The sequence below is a fragment of the Desmodus rotundus genome, chromosome 13 (assembly GCF_022682495.2).
Source record: "Desmodus rotundus isolate HL8 chromosome 13, HLdesRot8A.1, whole genome shotgun sequence".
NCBI classification, from domain to species: Eukaryota; Metazoa; Chordata; class Mammalia; order Chiroptera; family Phyllostomidae; genus Desmodus; species Desmodus rotundus.
Window position 1 is genome coordinate 90,798,803 of NC_071399.1, and position 26,116 is coordinate 90,824,918.

Genomic DNA, 26,116 nt, shown 5'->3' on the forward strand with positions numbered 1-26,116 from the left:
TTAGGCTTGGCTCTCTGCCACCGAAGCCCTTTCTTGTGTTGGGTGACGATGTCTCCACCATTTCTATCATTAGATCCAGTGTGTTCCCCAGGGATATCAGTGGGAGGAAGTCTTCGATTTAGGAAGGGTTTGAATTATTACCATAACAAGGATTCGTACCAGACGCTCTCTTAACCTTGATATTTGTGCTTCTACTGTAATACATTTTCTAAGTGGCCATAAATAAACCAAGATATTTTATCACAGTGACTTGGCTCTGTAAGAATCTGCTGCCAAAATTTTAACAAAACTATTTAAATTAGACTGGTGAGATTATGAAGTGATGGAAACTATCGGCAAATGTATGAGCTTATATGATGGTAAGTTAAGCTCAGGGGGCAACATTCAGAGAACTTAAGTCAGGCCAAGTTTGCTAAAGCATTTGCATTTTCGATGATATTTCTAAAATCTTCCAAAAATGTTGTGCTTTCTTAATGTAATAGAAAAGCTATTATTTTAATTTTTTGTTCCTGTGTGTCGTCAGCAAACAGTGCAGCAGCTCGTGTTTACCCCAAGAATGCAGTGAACAACCTCCTTCCTCAGGTGAGGGAGTGTGCGTGGGCTTGGGCCCACCAACAGTGACTGACTCAGAGGAAGCCTTCACGCAGGTTAGCGTGACCAAGGCGGTGATGGGGGCTGCTGTCCAAGCCACGACACTTTTAAGAAGGAAGAGGGGTGCCGTTACTAATCATACCACGGCCCAACCTGATCCCGTCAGGCCCGACCGCAGGGCGGTGGGGGCGAGCACCCTCACTGTGAGCATTTCCAGAGACAGGTGTGCTAGATGCAGGGACATGAGTCTCTTCCCGTTAGGTCCTGTTTTTCGTAGGTTGATTGAGTGACTGTCGCTGCATTGAAGCTTCATACCACTTACCACTTTACGGTGTGTTCTTAACCCTCTCCTTACAATCTGGCCAGCGTGGTGCTGAGCAGAGACTTGCCTGCTGACACAGGCAAGTGAGCGCCGGCAGGAAACACCGGCGGCCTGGCCTCCGACACGGCCGGTCTGGTCGGGGCCCCAGGAGTGTCACATTGAACGACCGGGTGTATCAGTGGATACAGGGTGAACGAACATCTAAATTCCAGAAACGGGAACTGCTGCTCACCACGTAGCAGAACCGTGGAGGTGGGCCGTGGGGTCCCTACTGCGCTCTGAGACTTAGGTCGGTCTCGGTAGTTTACAGGGAGCTCGGCCTTTGTTGTTAGAAAGGCTGCATTGTCAGAGTCGTACAAAGCCAGATAGTAACTCCTCAGAAGTGAACACCAGTGTGTTTGTTTTTATATAAAGAACAAAGTAATTGTGGAAAATTTATACTGAATTATTAAAATAACTTATGTCAAATTAGGTCACCAGAGTTCATTATTGGCATATTATGTCTCAGCAGTAGAAACAACAGCTCTGCCATTTTCCTGTTTGTGGGGGCAGGAGGGGACCCAAAACGTCTCTCTGCATTTTACAGCTAGGGTGAGTCTTGGAAGCAGAAGTGCCACCACTGCCAGAGCACAAGAGGCACATTTTATTATCAGGGCAACAGTCATTCAAATGCTTGTTGACTTGTAAATGCCTCCATTGCTTCATCTGTACCTCTTGTGTGGTATTTGGGGCATTTCCCCTCAGAGTATTACTTTCAACACACATCCTTTTCTCCTTCCTGGTCAGCAAGACCAAGAAGGATCCTCCGTGGCTCGGGAGGGTGTCAGGTACATGCTGGGATACGCGGCAGAGATGAGAGAGCTGGGCCTCCCCGGCCAGCCTGGCCTCTTTCATTGCTCTGCTGCCCCACAGGCTAGGCTGTTGCTCAGTACTCAGGAGTCAGCCAGCGTCAAACCATCAAAGTGAGGCTGCTTCCGACTGACTGCAAAGCCCAGCAGGCTTCTAGAGAGACAGCGAACTGCAGGCATTTTATTAGAAGACGTTCAGGCAAGAGTACAAAGAATCTGAAGTGCTCACAGCAGTTGGAATGAGACACATTGTTGCTTCCTCTCTGGCTGGAGCCAAATTTATGGCCCAAATGTGTCCATGGAACGAGGCCGTAAGACACATGTGCTTATGTGCTTAACTTCCATTCTGACCTCATGTTGTACTTCCCCATCCCCTAGCATCCTCGTCTATTGATTATGGGCTAATTACTTGGTGAATACAAGCATTTGATATTACTATTGACTGAAGTAGTTATTGCCATTCCTAATCCCTTCTGGGGAGAAACTTGTGGGGTATCAATGGAACTGAATTTGCAGAGGGTCACTTTTACTGTCAAATGGTCAGACATCTCAGCAGCAGCACTGAGTTTTGGGGGTTCCGCAACTTGCGGTTCCACAGCCACTTCTCCATGTGAAGCAGGCGGCAGAGCTGCACCCCTTTGGAGCGCAGGAGGTAGTGTTTGTCCTTCTTTTTCCCATGGTGCGTAGGAAGGTGCCTTCTACTAGCAGTTTGTTGAATGAATGGATGAGTAATTGGTTGGTGCCTTTAGCCCATATGGAGATGTACCACTTGTGTATCTTATTATTTAATTTCCTTTGGAATGTATCAGTGTGAATGATATGCACATCAAGCCCTCATTCACTATTTGTTGACGGCCTGCTTACGCATAAGAGGCAGAAAAACTCACAAGTGAGCTTACCCTGAGTAGGAGTGCACACAGGGCCCCCAGCGAAACCCGCACGGTGGGAGCCTTTGGTGGGCGCCAAAGGGAGGGCCCCACGAGTCCCTGTCCTTTCACTCCTTGGGCCTGCGGGAGGTGCAGTCTTGAAAAGTGCCTTTTTTTCTTCTCAGTGGTAACTTTAAGAAAGTAAGAAGGGCTCCTAGAATATAAGTTCCTTGGAAACTGGGATTTTTTTCATCTGTTTTGCTCACTGATACGTCCACTGTGCCCGTCACATAATTGGCAGTCGGTGAATGATTGTTGAGTGAACTGTACTTGGACCAAAACCCACTGGTACCCACAGACATCGGCCTGGCAGCCTGCAAACAAACCATCGCATCGCACATGCTGCTGCTCTGCGGCTTTCCTGTGGTGACCCGGAGTGACGTCCGATTCCCGACATCAGGGAGCAGCCCACCCTTGACAGGGCTTTCCTGCCCGTGTTTCTTTTGGAAGCTAAAAGCCGGATGAGTGGCATTAGAGATGAGGCTGAAATGCCAGGGATGTGGAAAGCTGGAAAGGGTGCTGCTCCCAAGCCAATTCGAGGAAAAAGACAGATAAATCCCAGCTTCTCTTGAGCTCACGAGAGAACCGAGGTCTTCATCCTCTCTTATCTTGTCAACGAAAATAGCTCAAAGTTGTTATTTTTAAACCACAATGAAATTCTATTCTTTTTCCATTCACTGTTGCTTTTAGCTTTCCTGCCCCACAGGTAGCATAGCGCGATGGCTCACTGAGCAGCTCGCTGACACACACGTTCTTTTGTCTTCCCAGTCGATGCCCAAGTCCATGGTGTCTCGTCTCTGTGAGTCTAAGAAGGTCTGTGCGGCGGCCGACATGCAGCTTCAGGTACGCACGCACCTTTGTTCTGACGTTTTCCAGGCCGTTTTCAGAACACGCATGTAACTTTAAATTCTTGCCAGTGCTACACATTTATTATAATAATTATGCTTCTAAAACATCTTTCATCTGAGTTCAAAGAACTTGACCAAAATTGACTCATTTAATCCTCACACTGTCTTTGCGCAGTAGATGTGAAATTAGGTTATTTTCTGTATGCAGACTGGAAAGTCAAAGCTTGGAAAAGTTACATCGTTTTTTCTAAATCATACATTTTAGCAACGGATTTATATATTATTCATTTTATATCTTATTTAAAATTTTTTGTTTTTAGATGTGAGGTTTCAAGAGTAATGACTGTTAGTTTTCGATGATATTCAAACCCAATTTTCTAGGTTTCCAGAGAGAGACTAGAGAGACCTGGAGCACGTGGGTGGCAGGGCTGCCTGACACCGGCCGTCGGTCACGTGTGACTCCTGAGCTGGCTGTGGTGGTCCCACTCTCCCTCAGGCCCTAATAGTTACGTAGACGTAGCCAGCACACCTGTCTTTCATCTCAAGCATCTCAAAATTGTCACTTCACAGTGACCCAGTTACCTGTTCAGAAGAGTAACCACTCCTTAATTGCTTTATAGTTTTGTAGAATTCAGTCCCTGGAAAGTAATGGATGAGCTCTATTTTTGTTGTACCTTAAAATATATTTCAGTGAAGAAAATGCCTACTGGAGACAGACAAAATCACGCTTTACATTTGATGTATGTTATTTACTATCTATTTACATCAATGTAATTAAAAATGGATTTCTGAATTGTTTGAAAAAGTTAGCATTACTTGGAAAAAGCCTTTTGATTTGCTGATCATTTTAGTAGAAGTCTTCATTTAAAAGCCTTTTATTTTGAGCAGTTGTTTCAATGATATACTTTTAAACTGAAAAACCAACCTTTCCCTCCTGCTCTCTAAAAAAGAATAACCCCCTGAGAAAGGGAAGAGAGGGAGAGGGAAAGAGAGAGAGGGAGTTTCTCATCACCTGCCCCAGGAGCCCCGTGGGCCAGCCTCCACCACACGCCCTAGTCCCCCTGTACGGAGACCAGCAAGGGGGGAAGGGAATGCATTGTTTCAGATTTCTAAGGGGTGTAAGCAGTGTTTTAAAATTCAGGAATGATTTGTTTCTTTTTGCAGCCCATTGTTTTACAAATAGGCTCTTATTTTTCTGGGGCTCTAAGGGTCCTAGTACAGGCATACACGACTCCCTGGCTGAGCGAAGAGGCTCATCACTTTAGAATTGTTTTATCAGCAAGTGAGCATGAAATACGTGCATTTAATTTATTTTGCTGTGTTTTCATAATTTAAAAATAAAAGTCTTCCATGCTTATGTCTTTTTCTGTGTGTGAAAGGTATAATCAAAAGAAGGAAACTCCTGAATTTTTATTTGTTTATAGACTGTGGGAAAAGAATACCCACCTCAGTTGAGGTTGGAGTTTAAGAGTTTTAATTCATAATAATTTACTCTGTTAGAATACAGACAAGACAAGTATGAGTAATTTTGGCTCCTCTGATTGCTTTATGCATTGTTATTCATTATGGAATATGGAATTGTGAAAGAGCTATATTTAGCTATATGTTTAGATTACAAGTTAGAGTAAAGCAATATTTATATTTAGGAAATGTCTGTATTTTTCTAGGGAAGGTTTAAACTTAACTTTATAATTTAGAACCATAATTCTATATCTCGGTGAAGCCAGAAGCTAGGAGTCATTTAAATTTTTTCTTTTATCCAAACTAATCCTCACTTCTTTCAAGTCAGTAGCCGCACATTCTCTGCAAGTTCCACTTTTGAGTCAGAAAGATACATGTCGGAAGCAGAATTGCATATCAGAATTTTTACTTTAAAATAAAGCATTTTCTACTCTCTTATTTCAGGTGAACTCCAAATAGTGCTAATAGCCAACTCAAAAAGCATTTTATCTTTACTCTAGATTTTATGCAAAATTTAGTTTTCAGAGCTATAGAAGCAGCAGATTTCCCGTGTAAACTTTTTCTGATGCCTCCTTCTCCTGGTATGTTTCCATGGCCCGTATTCTCTACTCAGAGGTGAGCGGTCCCTCCCTCCCGTCACCTCCTTAGGCCCGAGCTGCCCCTGGGCAGCAGCTGCCTCCTTGGGCTCCTGGCCCCAGGTGTGGGGCTGGCTTGGCCCTAGCTCCAGCTCCCCGCAGCTGCACCCACGTGTTCTGTAACATGTCCTTCACCAGGCTCAGAGTGCTGTTCCTTTCCCCACCCTGCTCCACCTCGCTGGCTTCCACCTCTGCTCACAAAGCTAGGGTTCTGGCCATGATATTTCTCTCACGTCAGATATATGGGGTTCCAGGAACAAACCGAACAGGATTTGTTAGGTTCTGGGCTCATGATGGCAACTTTATTTTTTTTATATTTCCAACCGTATTTGTTGCCTATTGAGAGAGAGGCAAAATTTCAGGTTTGTAGTCACAAATTTAACTTGCTACATTATTATATTTAAAGAGTACTGTACAGATAAGATTTAAAATTCTTTAATATCTTTAAGCATGAAAGGTTGAGAGCTCTCCTTTTCATCATTGACATAGTCTCAAATGTTGAACAAAAAACACTTCTGAAGCCACACATACCTGTGTCTGTGGATGTTTTCAGCCGCGATGTAAAATTGCGGCTCTGGACCACTAGGACCCCTTTGGTGGAGCCCCGTCCTAGGTGTAGGGGTGGACAGCCCGCACCACACAGGTGTTCTCCTGCATCTCTGCCCTCCTCCAGGTCTTCTACGCCGCGCTGGACCAGACCTACCACGGGCGGCACCCGCTGAGCAGCTCGACCACGGCCCTCCTGCAGGAGGCCCAGGAAAGGCTTTATGGCTTGCCCTACGTCCCCAACACCGTGAGTACCACGCTTTGACCCTGTCACATGCCGCTGAGCAGCTCTGCTGCTGTGTCTGTCGGGGTGGGTGGGCTCTGGTGGCCTTGCCCCTTGTTGAACACGGAATCCTTGCACTCATGTCGAGGCCTCGCACGGAGCAAGTGCCCGAAACGGCCTGGCCCCTCAGCGTCTCCAGCTGTGATTTGCACATGCCTGGTCGCCTCCTGCCCGCAGCACCTTTCCAGCTTCCTGAGAAAGCGGGGGTGACAGAGGGCATGGTGTCAGCCTGTGCTCCGTTTCATTATTTTCCGTGGTGAGAACAGCGGTGGCCACGTAAGGTGCGTGATTATCAACCCGAGTCATTCCCGTCTCGCAGAGAACTAGCACCCACTGGTACCTGATTGTATCAGGGATCGCAGTCGGTGTTTTGCATATCTTACCTCAGTGCCCTGTCAGGGTAGACTGCCATTTATGGAATGCTAGGTGCCAGACTCTAACCGCTGTATAAAAAATAATCTAATTTAACTCTCAAATCAGCCCATAAATTAGATAATACCCCCATATCTGGGGCTCAGATTGTGGCTCACACACATTGGATGTCTCATACACATTGGATGTCTCATCCAAGATCATTTGGCTGGTGAGTGATGGTGGAGGGATTCAAGCCCAGCTTCCAAAGCCACGCCTTCCCAGTGCTCCGGGTGTGCTGTGAAGAAGCCGGGATGGTGGGCGGAGTGTTGGCTGGGGTGGTCAGCAGGGTAACAGACTTCTGCACGTTCCTCGGGACTCTCTCGGGACTCTCGTTTGTGAGTGCTGGAAACCCAGCTTGTATTGGCTTAGGAAGAAATGTGAACGTATTGAGTCTCACAAGTGAAAGGTGCAGACACGTATCTGGTTCCAGTTAGGCTGGATCTAGTTAGTTCCCAGAAAATGCTGTTAGGGATGCTCCTCTTCCTTTCCACGTCTCAGCTCTGCCGTCTGTCTTCACTTCATTCCCAGGCAGGCTGCGCTGATGAGGTGACGTGGCGGCTGCCGGTGGGTCCGGGGCGACCCCCTAACTCAGCCAGTGTCATAGAAGAAGGGGTGCCCTGAAAATTGTCTGTGCGCTGTAGAATGCCCAGCGAGTGACTCTTTACTTCTCACCACGCTGGGCGCCGGCACACGTGGGGCTAAGAGGGCAAATGAAGCAGTGACCTCTAAGTGCCCTTGATCTTCGGGTCCCAACGCTCAGACCTGCATGGGAACAGTTCCTGTTCACCAGACGTGTGGCACAACGGGGCAGCTGCCTTCACAACACTCTCACCGACAGTTTTTACTGTCTTGAAAGCTCAGTCCTCTGCAGATATGTAATGCTGATCACGCCCCTGCCTCTCTCTGACCTTCTGTGTGATTCATTGTTCCGATGACACGTGCTGTTAAGCTCGGGATTGTCTGTGTTAGTGGAAGTTGGTGATAAGAGTAAGCTAACTATTCATTTGTGGAATAAATCGTAACAGTCGCCTAGATTTTAATATAATAGCGTTTCCTGTTTAGAGAACATGGCATGATTCACATACTTTTGTGCTTATTTTGTAGTTTTCTTTGCTTACCTTTGAAATGGGTGTGACTTCTAAAGCAACCATTAATGGACATTAAGGAAGAATTCCATAGTAATAAAACTAATAGTAGGGGATTTTAGTACCTACTCACATCAGTGGGGATAGATCAACCACAGAGAAAATTAATAAGGAAATAATGGCCTTAAATGTCATAGTAGACCACATCGACAGTGGACCTCTTTAGAACATTTCATGCAAAAAGTCCAAGTACATTTTTTTCACATGGGCAATGTTTTCTAGTATAGATTATATATTAGGACACAAAAGAAGCTCAATAAATCCAAGAATACTGAAATCATATTAACATCTTTTCCAGCCACAATGGCATAAAACTAGAAATCAACTACAGGAAGAAAACTGGCAAAAAACCAAATACATGGAGACTAAATAACATGCCACTAAACAACCAGTAGATGAAACAAACAGAAACTCAGAAACTATCTTGAAACAAATTAAAATGAAGACACAACTTTTCAAAATTTATGGAATGCGACAAGAGCAGTTCTGTGAGGGAAATTCACAAGGAAAACCCCAAATAAACAATCTAACCCTGCGCCTAAAGGAACTGGAAAGAGTAGAATAAACCCCAAAATAAACAGAAGGAAGGAAATGGTGAAGATCAAAGTGGGAATAAATGAAATAGAAATTTAAAAAAATTTAAAAACCAATAGAGGAGATTAATAAAACTAAGAACTTGGTCTTTGACTAGATAAACATATTGACAGAACTTTAGCCAAACTCATTGAGAAAAAAAAGAGAGTGACTAAATCAATAAAATTATAAATGAGGAGTTATAACTGATAGCACAGAACTACAAAGGATCATCGAAGAATACTACTAACAATTATATGTCAACAAATGTGACTATCTAGAAGAAATGGATGAATTTCTAGAAGCATATAAACTTCCAAAACTGAATCAGAAGAAATAGAAATTCTAAACAGACTGATTACTAGCAAAAAAATTGAAGCAATAATTGAAAACTCCCAACAGATTGAAAGTCATCAGTACCAGATGACTTTACAGGTGAATTCTGCCAAACATTCAAAGAAGAATTAATGTCTATCCTTCTTAACTATTTCAAAATACTGAAGAGGAAGGAACACTTCTAAACTCATTCTACGTAGCCAGGATTACCCTGATACCAAAACCAGACAAAGAAATTGAGAAAAAATGTACAGGCCAGTATCACTGATGAACATCGATATGAAAATTCCCAACGAAATATGAGCAAATCAGATTGAACAATACAGTAAAAAGGGTACATACCATGACCTACGGGAATGCATCCTGGGGATGCAAGGACGGTTCGATATCTGTAAATCAGTGTGATGCACCGTAGTTACAAAGTAAGGGTAAAACCTTATGATCATCTCAGTACATCCAGAAATAGCATTTGAGAAAACCCAACATTCTTTTATGATTAAAAGAAATCTCAACAAAGTGGATCTAGAAGTAACATATCTCAACAAATTAAGGTTATTTATGAGAACCCCCAGCTCATACACTCAGTGGTGAAAAGCTGAAAGCTTTGTCTCTAGGATCAGGCACAAGACAAGGACGCCCACTCTCAGCACTTCTATGCAACACAGTATTGGGAGGCCTGGCCGCAGCAGACAGAGGAGAAAAAGAAATAAACGGCATCCACACTGGAAAGGAAGAGCTCCTATCATTTGCAGGTGACACAACACTAAATAGGGAAAACCCTAAAGGCTCTACCAAACACTGTCTTAGAACTAACCAATGATTTCAGTCGGGGTGCAGGTTTCAGAATCAGTGTACAGGAATCTGTTGTATTATTGTACATCAATAGCGAACAACCAGAAAGAGAGTCAAGAAGGCAATCCTGTCTACAACTGCCTCAAAAAGCAGGCAGTGCCTAGAAAAAAATTTAACCAAAGAGGTGAGAGACCTGTAATGTGAAAATTATAAGACAGTAAAGAAGTTAGAGACAATACAAATAAATGACAGGGTATACCTTGCTCTTGGATGGGAAGAATTAATATTGTTAAAATATCCTTACTGCCCAATGTAGTACACAGTTTAAATGCAATCCCTGATAAAATACCAATGACATTCTTCTCAGAATTAGAACAACTAACATTAGAATTTATATGGAGCCACAACAGGCCCTAACTAGCTGAAGAAATCTTAAATGAGGACAGAGTGGGAGGTATCACTCATGCTCCCTGACATACAGATCGATGGGATAGAATTGAGAGCCCAGATACAACTTCTTACATGGTCGATGAAGGCATGAGAGGGAGGCAAGGCTCTCCAGTGGGGTGAAGGCAGTCTCTTCAATATGTGGTGTTGGGAAAGCTACACAGAAACATGCAAAAAAATGAAATTGGACCACTTTCTTACGCCACATACAAAAATAAACTCAAAATGTATTAAAGACTTAAATGCAAGACCAGAAACCATACTGCTACTAGAAGAAGACACAGGCAGTAAATTCTTTGACATTGACATTGCTCGTAGCAGTATCTTTTTGGATATGTCAGCTTGGGCAAGGGCAACTAAAGCAAAAATAAACAAATGGAGCTACTTCAAACTAAAAGATTTTGCACAGCAAAGGAAACCATCAACAAAATGAAAAGATAACCTACTAAATTTGGCAAGATATTCACAAATGATACATCTGATACGGGGCCAATATATATAAGGAACTCATACAACATAACTCAAAAAACCCCAAAAAATCCAATGAAAAAATGGGCAGCAGATGTGAAGAGACATTTCTGTAAAGAGGACACACAGATGGCCACCAGACGTATGAAAAGACACCCAGCGTTAGTAGGCGTTAGGGAAATGCAAATTAAAACCACAGCGAGTTACTGCCTGATGCCTGTCAGAATGACTTTCATTAATAAGTCACAAAATAACAATTGTTGGCGAGGATATAGAGAAAAAGGAACTCTCACATGCTGTTGGTAGGGTTGCAAATTAGTGCAGCCACTATGGAAAATAGTACTGAGATTCCTCAAAAAATTAAAAATAGAGATGACCCAGCAATTCCACTTCTGGGTGTTTATTTGAAGAAAATGAAGTCACTAACTCAAAAAGACACATGCACCCGTAATGAGCGATCATTGCATTACTAGTATTTAGCCAAGATGTGGAAGCAAGCTAGACGTCCCGTCAGTGGGTGAGTGAATGAAGAAGATGTGGTGTATCTGTAGAATGGAGTATTATTCGTCAGTCAGAAGAATGTAATCCGGCCATTTGCAGCAGCACAGATGGACCTGGAAGGTGTTGTGCTACGTGAAATAAGACAGAGAAATAAGACACTACGATCTCGCTTACGTGCGGAATCTAAAGAAAACGGAACAAAACAAAACAACACGAGAGAGAGACCCATAGAGAGCAAGTTGGTGGTTGGCAAAGTGGGGGTTCGGGGATGGAAAAGTACTGAAGTACAGACAGACGCAAACGGGAAGCGAAATGGACGTGACTTAGTCTCCACAAGCAGGAACTAGTAAAACCACGCAGACGAAAGAGCGGGATGCTTCCTGAACCTGCAGCACTTCGACTTCGTGGAGTTGCCTGCTCCCTGCCTTTCTCTGTCTTAAGTCTTGTAACGATTGATCTATTCCTTTTCTTTAGAAGAGAAGTAAAACCTCTTTACTATCCAGGGTTCTTCATCAAAATAATTAAATATACGAAAATAAGGTAACAGTGGCAACCAAACTCTAAAATCAACTATCAGTAAATTATTTTACATTTAAAAGCATGGTCTTATTATTATGTTCACTAGTTTCTTGTCCTAGTTCTTTTTTTTTTTTTTTTTTAAGATTTTATTTATTTATTTCCAGACAGAGGAGAAGGGAAGGAGAAAGAGAGGGAAGGAAACATCAGTGTATGGTTACCCCACTGGGGACCTGGCCGGAAATCCAGGCATGTGCCCTGACTGGGAACTGAACTGACGACCCTTTCATTTGCAGGCTAGCACTCAATCCACTGAGCCACACCAGCCAAGGCTGGTTTCTGAGAAAATACAAACATTTAACTTTTTACCGGGATCATCTTCCCCATTTCTGGTCAATACCCATAGCTCTGTACAGGTTGTTTCAAGAGGTCTTTCAAAGAAGCATAGTTACCTTTAGAGAAGAAAGACCCTCGAAGGCTTTTAATACCTGAGAGTTTGTTTAGATTTGCACAAATATTGTTTTTCCTCCTTGTATACATTAATTCAGTTATACTGTTAATATTCTAGATCGGATTAGTTTCAGTAACGAATATATTGTGTGTGCGACATGCACTTCATTCAGTGCATACTCTGCCGTGCACCCTCTGGGAGACGGGTAGGGCAGTGAGTGGGACGCCCACCTTCCGGGGCTTGCATTAGAGATGGCCTGTTGGGGTGGGGGAGTGTGCACGATTATCATCACGGCCAGCAGTCTGTGAAACGTTTCATCCCTGAGCCAGCTGTCCCTCCAGCCCTGCGGAGTTCTCCGAGCTAGGAGCACATGGCCTGAAGGAGAAGTCTGAGAATTCTGGGGTGTTGCGGCCTGATGCAGCCAGTGTGTGTGTGTGCTGGAGCCTGGTCTTTAATGGCCAGAGGGGGTCTTCCCCAAAGAACCAGGGAGGAGAAGAGGTGCCCTTGCGTTCTCACCTGGCCCCTGCCCTCTTCCTTCTTCCTTGTCCTTGGGGACTTGGCCTCGGGGCACTGGCCAGAGGGCCAGAGGTGAGGCCAAAGGATGGGAAAGATATCTGGGCAGGACGAGAGGGGCTGGAGGCACTAACGGAGTATGGGGAGGGGGACCCTCAGTTTGTAGGGGGCCATCCATGGGGTCTGGGTGGGGGAGGCATTCAGTGAAAAGTGGAATAAGGCGGGGCTGCGGCTTCGTGGGGAGAGGGCTGCGAAGATGGATGAGTGTGGTTTGAGGTGACGGTAGGCTGTCCAAGTGCAGTGCGGGTGAGCAGCCGTTGCTGGGTCGGTGGCTGGCAGCACAGGAAACAGGCCGAGGCCGGGGCTATGGGCCTGGGGAGCCGCTGGCCTGGAGAGGGATGCCCACCCAGGGCCAGGCTGAGCACTGAACGGGACGTGGCTGGGGGCGTCTATGGTGCAGCCGCTGGGCTGCGTGAGCAGCGAGTAGGCCAGTGCGGTCACAGAGCTGGTCGCAGGGACAGCGTTTTTCAGGTGTCCGCAGAGAGCACGCTCCAAACACACTCTTTTCTCGTGTGCTTCTGCGACTTCAGTCACAGCAGCACACTGCCCTGCGCCCCTCTGTTGGGTGTGGTTCCGTTGACTGGTGGCTCGGAACTCCGTTTCTGCCACGTTTATTTTGGGGGTGTGTTCCGAGGTCCCAGACAGCAGACCAGTAAATGAACTTGGAGCACACCGCCTACGCGTTATTTGCAAGCTGCTCATGTTGAAATCGCTCAAATTTGAGAGCCGATTCTTAGGCTGACATTGCTGTTTCATGCTCGTGTGAGCAAAGTAAGCGTGGAGTCTCCAGCTGGGAGAGGGGTGCGGCTCACAGCAAAGCCGGTCGTCATAGAGTGTGCAGGTCCCAGATGGGGTCCCACAGACCTCTGGCCCGGCGCGGGCAGCGGTGGGGAGCGGAGGCGGGGGCTGTGGAGGAGTGCGTGTGCGGGGCTGTGAGAGTGCTTTTGTACCACGTTCACTTGACTGCCTGGAGTTATATTTTTAATGGCCCGCGGAGAAGGAACATGAACACACCTGCCACAAGAGAGTGCGTTGCTGCTCACAGTTGGGGTGTTACACGACGGATTCATTGCTACTGGAGGTAACGTTCTCTCCTGTTTACTTGATAGTCAGTTTTGACTTCTTTCTTCACAATACGTGTGTGAGTGCCTGGGTGTAAATCCATGTAGATATCTGGCGTGAGCACCCTGAAGCAGATTAAACGTTAGGCTTTCATATTTTTAATTTTAAGTGTATATTGCAAAACTTTTCATTGGATATTTGATCATTATCGTTCACTTATTAATAGAAAATTGGATCACAGCTTATTGACCTTATGTAGCATTCTGTTGACTTTATTTTAAAAGCTTTAATTTTAGCATAATTTATAAAACTAAGACAAGAAGTACATATCTGTAAAATGATTTCTACCATCAAGATTAAAATGGCAATCATATTTTTTTCCTCATCAGTTACGTTGACAGTAAGGTGAGCGAGAGAAACCAGGATCCCGTGGGTCTGTGTGTAGAAACCTGAGGTCTGCTTCGGAGCTGGGCTGTTTGTCCCTCGCGCTTGGTCAGGTGTCGGTGTGAAGGATGGCGTAAAGGTCTCTTTTTTGTAATATGTGGAAAAGCTACCATCTGTTACATAACAGAACTAGAGCCCCAGCGTTGTTAAAAGTTCATCATTCTCTCTCTAGATAATTCAGTTTAAATTATTTAACAGTCCTCATCCCTTCTATTTGGTCAGTTTGGTTTTTGTTTTATTGTTCTTCCTGGGGAAGAAGTTACATTTCCTCCTGTTCTCAGGCCGCCGCGCTTGCAGGAGTGGAAAAACTCACCTGAGAGGTAAAGGTGCTGCCCAGGCTGCACTCATCTGGTGTTGCTAAGCAAATGCTAGATTAAACACAACAATAATTTTTCTTTATCTTAAATACAACCATATGGTGAATATCTCAAAAACCCTAAGTGGTTAATTGCATGTTAAATTCCTTTCCTCTTTGGCTACATAAACAACTGAGAAAATATTTACCTTCTCTGTCATGGTAGATTTATTTATGACTTTGTAACTAAAACACAGAAGTGTTATAAATTGAAACTTTAATCTCAGGATTGACTCATTTTCTAAAAATTTGTGTGGTTTCAGTTTGTGGGACAGCTGCAACTCTAGATCTCGCTGATTTAAAACACGAGGATGTTATGAGATTCCCCGGGTGGTTTTTATGGTGCATGTCCTTGTGCCAAGTCACCAACTTTCGTTTTCGTCTTGGTTTTCACGAATAGTGCGATTTTATTTTATTTATTTATTTTTTTGCCTGCAAAGTCGCATGGGCTAGATACAATGAGACAAAAGTCCAGGATATTAGAAGCTCTTTCTTTACCAAATAACTTTGTATTTTACTTATTTTTTTTAATTTTTATTCAGTTACAATTATCTGCATTTTCTCCCCATCCCTCCACCCCACCCCAGCCAATCCCACCTCCCTCCCCCATCTCTACCCTCCCCCTTGATTTTGTCCTTGTGTCCTTTATAGTAGCTTCTGTAAACCCCGCTCCCCACTATCCTCTCCCCACTCCCCTCGGGCTATTGTTACATTGTCCTTAATTTCAATGTCTCTGGTTACATTTTGTTTGCTTTTTTCTTTTGTTGATTGTATTTTAAGTGATAGGCACATTGTCTTTCAGATATGAAGCTATTTCTATTTTAGGAAGCTTTCTCTGGCGATTCTCTAAGGCACCGATTTTCAACCTTGTTCACAAACTAATTACTAAATACCTGTGACATGCCAAAAAATATATTTTTTGCCGACCTGAAAAAAAAGTGTAGTTTTGATTCATTCACACCGGACAGCTGTTGTTGGGATGGCTGCTGCCCTTTTTTATCTCACGGCCAGAGGGAAGAGAGGTCTGTACCTCTGGCTTGCAGTCGGGGTCGCATGTTGTGCAAATCCTCGCAGCACTCCAGGTGGGGGTCACTGCTCTGGGGTAATCCCGTTTCATCCCAGGCCAGTGGGAGCTGTGAGCAGGACGGGGACCTCACTGTGCTTCATGCAGCGATGGCACCCAGAGGGGCTCGTGACCGTGTCCTTTCACCTCTATGCCTTTGAGACCCCAGGGCAACAGTAGCAACACGAGGGAGCCTGCGGTGTGTTTCAGCTGTATTTGGAGGAGGTAGGACTTGTGCGGGACTAAAAACCGTAAGGCCCACCAGGATTTGTGGTGTGAAAGTCTCCCTCTCCCTCCGACCCTCAGCCCCTTCCCTGCTTGCACCCTGCGCTACTGTTGCTTCTCACACTCTGGCTTGAAGACAGAATTACTTCCATTAGATACAGAGAGACATCAGGCCTGCTGTTCTCCCTACCCCCTTCCCCCTTATGCTCTTCCTGCCTCTTCTCGCAGATAGGCGAACTCTGGACTGGACGATCACAATTGTCCCTAATGGAGTGTCCCCTTACCGCCTTTTCCTCTCTCAGCTGTCCGCGACATCTTGTGTAAATACAAGTTTGGCAGTGACAGCCCTCCCCTTAAAACCCTCGACAGATTTCATTGCTCTCTAACTACAGGCCAAAGCCTCTGCCACCCCTAGCTCCCATGTGGTGTGGCCACTCCGGTGCCGTCCAGCTGAGCATACTCGCTTCCCTTGGCCCCGAGGGCTGAGCCCGGGTCTCCTCCTCCCTGGGGCAGCCTCTCTTTCCCCTCACTTCACTCGCTAGGAATGCCCCCTCTGCAGAGCTGGTCAGCCCTCCGCCACGCGTCTCCCAGCTCTGCGGCCTGGCTTCTGCTTCCCATCAGTCATCCCAGGCTGTGATTCGTCTTCATCTTCCCAGGGGGCGTGCTCCGCATGCCGGCAAGGCCCGGTTCTGATTTGGGTATTAGTTCTTCAGGGCCCTGCATTTACTTGTGTGTGGTAGATGCCTAAGAAATTTACCGCTTCTTTTTCTTTACCTTTCTGTGGAGGCATAACTTACAGAAAAGGCACAAATTCTAATCCGCAGCCCCATGAAGGTGTGTATGTGTTTATACTCATGTAACTACTGGTCAGATGAAGATATCAAACATTTCCAGTACCTTGGGAGGTCCCTGCCCCCCACCCCAGCTGTTGCACCTTCCCACAGGTGTGACGGGGGTCATTCAGTGAGAGGGATGACAAGGTCTAGGCTGTGACCGTGGAAACAAGGGACAGAGTTAAAAGAGAAGGGCTGGGAGTCAAGAGAGCAGAGTATACTAGTTTTAGGTCATTGCTATAACAAACCAGTGGTTAAAACAACCCAAAAATGTGTGCTTTCACGTGAAAGTGGAAGTGAGGCCGAAGTAAGAAATCGGGAAGGGCCAAGGGGACGGCCGGCGGTCAGGCCCAGGGCTGCAGCAGCTTTCCCCTCGGGAAGATGGAAGGTGGGGTGTCCTCGCCTTGAGAAGGGGGAGGGGGAATGGTCTAGGACAGTCAGTGAGGAACAGAAAAAAACGCCTCACCTCCCAGTCCAGCACCAGGAGAGATCTTGAGAAGATTTCGAGGGAGGTAGGATTCTCGGGGGAGACACAGGTGTCTGTTAGAACAGAAAGGGAAGGGAACATGCAGAGAAGGCAGATGGAAGTGAGGGGAATTTGCTGGTGACTGGGTTTCGGACAACTCAGTGGCGGATGGGGAGGGAGAAGAAGAGGTCAGAGCATGAGACACACGGAATGTCCACGGTGACTGGTAGAAACAAAGCAGGTGGTGGCAGCGGAGCCGTGAGTGGTGGCCACTGGGACGTGAGAGACCCGGGTGGGGCACACCGTTTTCTGGGCCCCACTTGACGCTGGCAGAGGGAAGCCGTTGCAGGGTTGGTCTCCCTCAAGGCCAAGGGAGGCAGGAGGAGGAAAGCTCAGAACCAGTCATACTGGAGACACAGGGAGGTGAAGAGAAGGGTGTGGAAAACGAGACGTATTTTCCTGTTCGTTTGCAAAGTACAAATACAGAATTTCTTTTTGTTTACTAGTTCCTGGTACTCTGGTTGTGGTGGAGGCCAGGCGGCCCATTCTGTCTTATATCAAAGCTAAGAAGCTTTCCAACAAAGTCAGGTGAAGATTAAGTGATTTACCTAAGGTGGCGTGGGCAGAATTAGTAGAGGTATCGCCTGACTTCTAGACTGGAGTTCTGTTATACTAACTTACTGTCGTGAAATAAATTCCAGATGGAGAGAACACTTAAATAGAAAAAGTGCACCATTAGAAATGGCATCTGTTTGCAAATATGTTTTTCATTTAGAGAAAGATAGTAAGCTAAAAAATGGGAGAAATCACAAATGAAAACAGTAACAGTTTGATTGCAAAAATTTGAATCTCAGAAAACGTGAATAAAATTCACATGCGGCAAACTAGTTTTTAACAACTGTAATATTTATGACAAGTGGTCTACATTGTTGCTGCATAAGAAGCTTATACAAACAGAACAAAAACAACAGAACAATAAAATAAGTTGACTTGCCTAGGATACAAAAATGTGCAAGTGGAAATAACAGTGAAATGACGTATTTACTGATCAAATTAGCAACGTTTTACAGAAAGACAGTACCTAGCACCAGTGTTTACACTGAGACGAGCGTGGTTGTGTCTGTTTGTAGGCAGATAGGCGGGTTTGGCAGAAGGCATCAAGAACACAAAGAGCTTGTGGACCTCTTAAACCAATAATGTAACATTTAGGAATTTAGTCTAAAGAAAGAAATAGAAAACCAAATAAAGCTTTCTACCTGATAATCACTGCATTTACCAAAAAAAAGTCGCACAGAGTCCAGCACTCGAGGACTGGACACCCTGGCGCGCCTGTGCGGTGGTCGTCGGGCCTGTTCGAGGACACCCACTGCTGGCCGTGGCGCCTGGTGCGGAGGCACCTCCAGCTTGCTCCCTGCAGTTAGCTGTGGCCGTGTGGCCTAACCGGACCCCCAGGATGGAGCGGAGGCGGAGCCTTTAAGAGCTCTGGTGCCCTCGTCCACACTTCCTTTCCCTGGCCCAGCAGCCAGGGACGGCCCTGGGGCAGAGGCCCCGAGTCGTGGGTGCCCATGGGCAGGGCTGGTGACAGGAGCAGAGCGGGCGGGGCCTCTGCTCGGTGGAAACATCTTTCCTGTGTGGAGCCGCCAGGAGTTTAGGGTCTGTGTGACTGCAGCGTACCGTAGTGTGTCCTGGCCGACGTAGTCCTCACAATGAAATCCCCTGCAGCTATTAATGTTTGCGAAGAATTCTGAAAGTCGGGTTAGCGAAACACGGGTGGAAAATTGTGGATGGTGGGACTGGGTCTTTTGAAAGGAGACTGAAGATAACTTTTAACATGTTGACGTGTTTGTCACAAGTCCTGGATGAGGGGTGAGTTTCACTTTCCTTTCACTATTATTTGTTATATTCCAACTTTCGGTAATAAGCCTGTATTCCTCATATAATAGAGGGGTGAGCATGCACTCACACACACGCACACCCCTTCAGTTGGCTCCCAGTAACACGGGCGTTCAGCTCTCTGTGTTCCGTGGAAGAATTACAGGTAGTTGAAAGTACAAGGGCCGCATGGGCCCAGGGCAGCCCCACGTGGCTGAAGGGTCAGGGCTGAGCCCCACAGAGGTTCAGAGTAGAAATTCTCTCCCCATGGCATGAGCTCTAGAGGCAAAATTCGATCCTCTGGAGCCCAAAAGCTCCCTCCCTTCTTGAAGGATCTTGAAGGTTGGGAATGCAAACTCTTCTTGCCTCCGGAAAGAAGCGCCCTGAAAACTGGCTTTTGCAGCAATGACCAGCCTTTTTACCGCACTGGGCGGGTTTTCACCGCAGAGCATGTGTGGCAGGGCCATGGTGGGGAATGTGAAAGAAAGGGAGTGTGCATTCTTGGCCTGGACAGAACTTGCACGTATATTCATAACTGAAAATGAACAAGCTTATTCGAAACTGTGTGTGAGCCCCTTACTTTCCCAGGTCGTGCTGGAGTCTCTTACTGGGGTTCGGGTCGGTGCTCCACGAAGTGGGGTTTGGACTTCGTTCATTTATTGCATGAACAGTCTCCAGGGGCTCTGACTGCTGTGGGCCAGGCCTGACGCGTTTGTGCGCAGTGGAAGGCGTGCCTGACAACCCTCTGCGCGCCGCGCTCTGGCCTGCCCTCGGCCCCTGGAGTGCTTTCCCAGGCCCGTGTGGTCCTCACATTCCCTCCCCTTGCTCAGAAACGCTGCCCCAGCTTGTTACAAGTTCTGACCCGACTCTCCCACATCACAGCAGGCCTGCTGGCCACCCACGGGTGCACGTCCCCTAGTGTGCTGGGCTGCTCTTCAGCTCCTGGAGTGGGATTGCGTGGGCTGAGCTGTGCACCATCGCGGTCCAGGGCACGCCGCAAAGTCAGACTCCAGGGAGTGGTCCCGGGGCAGCCGGGTCCTTGTTTGATTTTAGTTGTTGAAGGCTGGTAGACCACAAACACTGCAGCTCGCTTTTGCTTGCAGTTCTTTTATTACCAGTAAAATCAGCACTTCCCCCCATGGTATTTCACAGTCTCTGGAGAATAGGGGGTGAATTGCCTATTTATGTCATTTTCCCGTGTTTATGTTATGTTCTTATTTTTTTGTTTCTGATTGTTGTAGGCATGTTAGCCTTTTACGATTTTTTAACATTCAGTTTTATTTTTACTAGTTTGCTTGATGGTTGTAGTGATTATATTTAGTTAAATCTGTCAGACTTTCAATTTCCTGCCATGCTTAAAAGGAACTCCCTAAGAGTATCTAAATGTTTGCCCGTGTTTTATTCTAGTACTCTCGTGGTTTTATTGTCAACTCTGATCTTTGGTTACGTACGTTCATGGTGGTATAAGGTGTGAGATTTAGAGCCAGCTTCAGCTTTTTTAGTTGGCATTTAAATAACCCATTTTCCCCCACTAACCCGAAAAAGGCTGTCTTTGTGAGCGCGTAAGCTTTCGTATACGACAGAATTTGCTTCTGAGCTTTCCTCCCGTCACCGCGGTTCTTGCCCAGCCTGGATGATCGTTTGCTGACGGTTGGTGGTTTTGTAACACAGATGCGCGCTGTTGCTCCACTATTCGTTTCTCTCCCTATTCCTGTCACACCCTCTCTGTTTAGAGTGCTCTCCGGAGTCTCTCCCACATCTTGTTCAGTGTGTTCCTGCTGATGGGGATGATGAGGATGACGACAATGATGATGACAACGATGGCCGTTGTGAATGGGATGTTTACGTCCCTCCCCCTTTTGCTAGCTGAGTGTCATTGGTACACAGAAAGTACTTTTGCATTCTTAATATTCATTTACTGTGTTTGATATTTACTCACCAGCTGTGCTGTAAGGGGCTTTCCAGGCATGTCTATATGTTTACACATATACATACAATGTATCTCACAGCCTGTATACTTATGTTTTTCTGCCCCTTTCCTATATTTATATGTTTCCATGACTTCAGCTGGTTTGGTGGCTTGAAACTTCCAGCATCCTTGTTTCGTTTATAGTTGTACTAGAATGTTTCTGGTTGACCTGTGACTTGAAAGAGGGCTAGGACGAACATCTGAGAGAAGAGAACATTCCAGAGCCCTAGCATCAGATGGCCGAGACTGCTGCATCTTTACCCTCAGCTCTTTGTCTGAGGCGGCGATACCTAACCCAGAGGGTCTGGGGGGTGAATGAATACATGCAGGTCAGGAGCACTGGCCCACAGTGAACTGAAAGCAAACGGCAGGTGGTGTTGTTGCCGTTGTCAGCAGGATAAAGATCATCAAAAGGGGGCATTTAAGTGGTAAGAACTGTGAGTGGGAACCATGATTTCACCAGCCGCATATGAGATGGGGAAGAGCAGGAAAAGCCGAGGAACTCACTAAAGTAGATAGGAGCCTCCCTGGCCGTTGAGCATGATTCTTCCAGTGGCCTTTGAGGCAACCCCCGGGCTCCCTGGGGGCCCATGCCGGCACAGAGCCAGCTCCTCCAACCCCAGGCCGGCAGGTTTGCGCCCTCTCCCTGCTCTCCGTGACCATATGTGGTCGTTAACGGGGTGGAATAGTTTATCTCGGTGTCTCCCACACATCTTGCTTCGCACTGTGTATTTTGAATCACCAAAAGAGGGGCCGCGTTTGTCGCTGCCTTTGATGTCCCCTCTCTTCAGATGCCCGACTCGGCGAAGAGGCCATCACTCTTCCCGTGTGTATATTTTCCTGTGTCTCCGGGAAGCTTTGAAATAGTTGCTGATTTATGGAGAGTAAAAAGGGAACCAAACTTTCTCAGAACATTTAGAAAAATGCAGACACTTAAAAGCTAAAATCAAACAATATTTGAAGTGATTTATACAATTGCAGCAACAACTTTTTTCACTGAAGCCAAAGAACCGTCTAAGCAGCCTCTCAGGGCGCTGAGCCCTTTAAAGGAAGCCGTGGCGCTCTATAAATCACGCGATGGCTTACATGTGTTTCATAACCACTTTTTTCACTCGTTTTCCCTCTTAAAACTCGGTATAGCCTCTGACAGTTTTAGCCAATTCCATATTGACTTTAAAGTGAGTAAAGAAATAGATAGAAAGATTTGAGAGAATCATAGACAGACAGCACTCAGTTTAGCAAAGCATAGCATCGAAAGGAAGTGGAGTAATATCAGTGCTGCTGAGCCGGCTTGTTTGAAATAGGAGAATTCAGCTGTAAATTGGTTTATCTCGGTGGTGACTGAGTAACAAGCACAGTCTCCGTGGCAGAGTGACCTCAAGTTTGCCTACTGGCACCGACCCTGGGACGCCACAAAACACTTTATTCCTAATTATTCTTACTAACCTCTTATTTCGAGTAAGTAGTAGATGAAAACAAATAAAAAAATACAGTGATTTTACCACAAAAATAAGCATCAATTGTCATTTATAAAAATGACCTGCTTGACCATTTCAGCTGTATTTTATTCTCTCCTGCCATAGCAATGCATTCACATTTTTTACAAAAAAGTGTGTTTTGCCCTGGCCAGATCACTCGGTTGGTCAGAGTGTCATCCAGAAGATGCCGAAGTCCCAGGTTCGATTCCTGGTCAGGGCACATACAAGAACCGACGTCAGTGGGACCACAAGTCCAGGACTCTCTCCCTCCTTCCCCCTCCATTTTTCTTTCTCTCAAAACAAACAAACAAAAGTCTCTCTCATCCAGCACTTCAGTTGTTCTGTTCGGGAGGGCTGCCTGTGGGGCCAGCCCACCGTGCCACGCTGCAGGGCCGCAGCCCCTGCCCAGGTTCTCGGCCGCAGCCCCGCCAGTGCCCAGGTTCTCGGCCCCTCCTTCAGTTACTCCGCACGCTTCCGCTTCCCCTCTGCTCTGTTCCAGGAAATGGCTGTGGCTTGTTCTTCATCTGACTCTCCCCGTGGTTTCAGGTTAGTTAGCTTTAGTTTTGGCTTTTGTTTTCAATAGCAATTACATGTTTTATCGCCAGTAGCTGCTTTTTCTTTTCCATAGCATCTCGATCTTGTTTCATGAGTGCAACATTTCTGCTCCAAAAAGCAGATTTGCACCTAGACCCCGCCCTGAAGACCTACAGTCCAGACAAAAGACGACCGGGGTGGAAGGGGCACTGGAAGTAGGCGTGGACAGGGGGGAAGTGCAAGCAGTGCATTGAGGCAGAATCGGCGGGACACGAGAGCCGATCAGCGGTTACTGCTAAGGAGTCCAGGGTCAGTGCCTGCGACCTGTGACCTCGTAATGAGCATCGGGAAGAACCTTGGCTGCATCGTGCTCGGTGGTGAGGCTGGAAGCTCTCCCCTGCAATGGGAATAAGGCCCCGTTTTCTGTTAAATGCTGTACTGTAGTTCTTAACTACAACCATTCGTCAGGAAGAACACATAAATGGCCTTCGGCCGGGAGAGCGGCAAGGGAAACGACCTCTACTGTGGATGACGTCATCTTGCATATAGAGAACCCTGAGGAATCCACAGCAAACCCTCAGGACTGATAAACAGGGCCAGCAAGGTTGCAGGACATGAGAGCAATAACAGAAATCGTCGTATTTTTGTACTATGGTAATAATCCAAAACTGAAATGAAGAAAACAATTCGGACAATAGCATCAGAAAAACAAAATACTTAGGGATAAACATAACAAAAAGTTTAACACTTGTACACACTTAAAAATATTAAAATGTCATTGAAAAATAATATAAAATACATTTTATAATATTATTGAAAAAATTTAAAGAAGACCTACAGAAATGGAAAACCTTGTTACTTTCATGGATTGGAAGACTGTTACATGTGACAATACTCCCCAAATTGATTTACAGATTCAATACAATCTCTGAAATCTCAGCTGCCCTTTGGTAGAAACCGACAAGCTGTAATAGTCATATGGAAATTCAAGGGACCCAAAATAGCCAAAACCAACTTGAAAAAGAAGGAAAAAGTTAGAGGGATCACACTTCGCAATTTCAAAACTTATTACAAAGCTCCTGTGTAATCAAGACCCTGTGGAATTCCAAGAGGAACGTCACCAAATTGGCAACGTAGGTGACCCCAGTCTCCACCCTCCAACAAAGATCAACAATTAGACAGCTGCCCACAGACAAAAGCAGATCTGGGAGAGCCTTGGAGCTCGTTCAAGAGACTTCAGAACACTGTGGACCAGAACGGAAAGCTCGCACGAGAAGGGAGACAGCTTCATGTTGCCTTCCTCATGCCCTCCCTCAGGCTGGCAGTGCCCAGTGATGGGTGGAGCCCCCCAGTGGGGACAGTATCCACTGCGGGGACAGAATCCACCACGCCTGCTGGGACAGGAGGAGCAGGGGGGTGACCAGCTTCCTCAGCTCTCAGGGTCCCTGCACAGAGGTCTCACATCCTGGCAGATCTGAGATGTTAGTAACATTATTCATAATAGCCCCCAAATGAAAACATCCCACATACCCTTCCATCAACATTTAGGTGAGTGGGTACACAAAGTGTTGCTGATCCACCCATTGGAATATTACTCAGCCATAAAAAGGAATCCAGTACTGACTCAGGGTACAACATAAATGACCTTTATCTAAGGGAAAGGAGCCAAACACAAAAGATCGCCTGTTGTATGATTCCACTTACTTGAAACATCCAGAGCAGGAAAGCCTGTGGGCACCAGAAGTAAATCAGCAGTTGTCAGGGGCCAGGGGAAGGCGGGCGTGCAGGCTGACTGTGAGTTGGGGGGAGAGTTCTCTCGGGGAGATGAGAAGGTGCCGGGGTTGTAGACAGCGGTGACGGTCACAGGACTTCGTGAATGCACTAGGAGCCACTGGACTGTACGCTTGCAGAGAGTGGGTCTTGTGTGTGAATTTCATCTGGTGTTTTTAAAGAGGAGACGATGCCTTGCAGCAGGAAGGGCGTGCGGGGCCCCACGATGCACCCTTTCCTTGGAGAAGGAGCCCGAGCTGCTTGCTGTAGAGGCGGACACCAGCTGCCCTCCCAAGATCATCCAGCCTGCCCCCCTGTGCAGTCAGCTCTAACTCAGTCACCTGCAGGTTCAGAGGGAAACACAAGCCCAGCTGTGCAGTTCAGCCTTAACCAGCCGTCCCTCACGGCCGACCCTCGTGAAGGAACCACCTTCAAACGTCCACATTTAGGAGATGTGGGAATAAGACAGTCAATATAGAGCTCCTATTACTACAACGTTGCAAAATAATGCAAGTTGGTATTTCCTTCATATAGAGAGTTACACTAATACTTAGGTGCTGCATTTTGTAGTGACTACCAATTTTAACTAATGCTGTTATGTTGGTCTGACATTCTGTTTGAATTGCAGGAATATGTCCTGTTTGGCATTGCCCAGGTTCTGCATATGGTTCCATCATAACTATAGCAGTTTCTCTCTCTCTCTCTCTCTCTGTAACAAATCACTAAAAGCTGTTGCATCAGGAGTTTTGGACATTGTTCAGACGAGATAATCAGGGAGGATTGATTGACAGAGAGCAGGCGACTCTAGTAATTTCGGTGGATCGGTCACGTATCTTATTTCTGTCAGTTACCCCATCCAGACACAGGTAGTGACGTGCCCGGCCGGTGACAGCCTCTCCCAGACCCTGGGCCGCACTTCAGAAGAGGCCACTCCTTTGTGAGCGGCTGGAGCGCCTCGCCAGGGGTCCGTGGAGGGCGGGAGCGTGCGTCTGAGCCCTTCCTGGAGGTGGGGGCACTGCGTGCAGTGTCCGTTCACTGAGCTTTATCCCGCTGGGAGCGCAGCCTCCTGATGGCACGTGGGTGACTTCTCCACGACTCAGGCTACACAAGTGGACATTAGTAGAACGTACTTCTCAGTGAGCTGGAGGGACCCTGTGCTTACAAATCAGAAAGTGAGTTGGAGAGTAGCGGTTACTCAAACCAGCGAAGTGGTGTAAATGTGGAAGCTGTTGGGTGCGGTCAGTGGGTAAAACCCGTGTAAGCGGAGGTTGCTGTTCAGGCCCCGAACTTCACAGAGAACGTGGCTGTCGGGGCCTGCCTTCCTCAGTGTGACCAGCGTACCTGGGCCTGATTCAGTGAGAAGTTAATA

The 26,116-nt window shown here is 46.4% G+C and overlaps 1 protein-coding gene across 1 annotated transcript in view; it reads left to right on the forward strand.

The window, feature by feature from the left end:
• Positions 1 to 26,116, forward strand: part of MIPEP (mitochondrial intermediate peptidase) — a 99,284-nt gene that overhangs the window by 48,659 nt on the left and 24,509 nt on the right. Inside the window, exons 15-16 of the mRNA XM_024570232.3 lie at positions 3,456 to 3,530; positions 6,305 to 6,424. Coding sequence (XP_024426000.2) covers positions 3,456 to 3,530; positions 6,305 to 6,424 — 195 coding nt within the window. The remainder of the gene's footprint in view (positions 1 to 3,455; positions 3,531 to 6,304; positions 6,425 to 26,116) is intronic.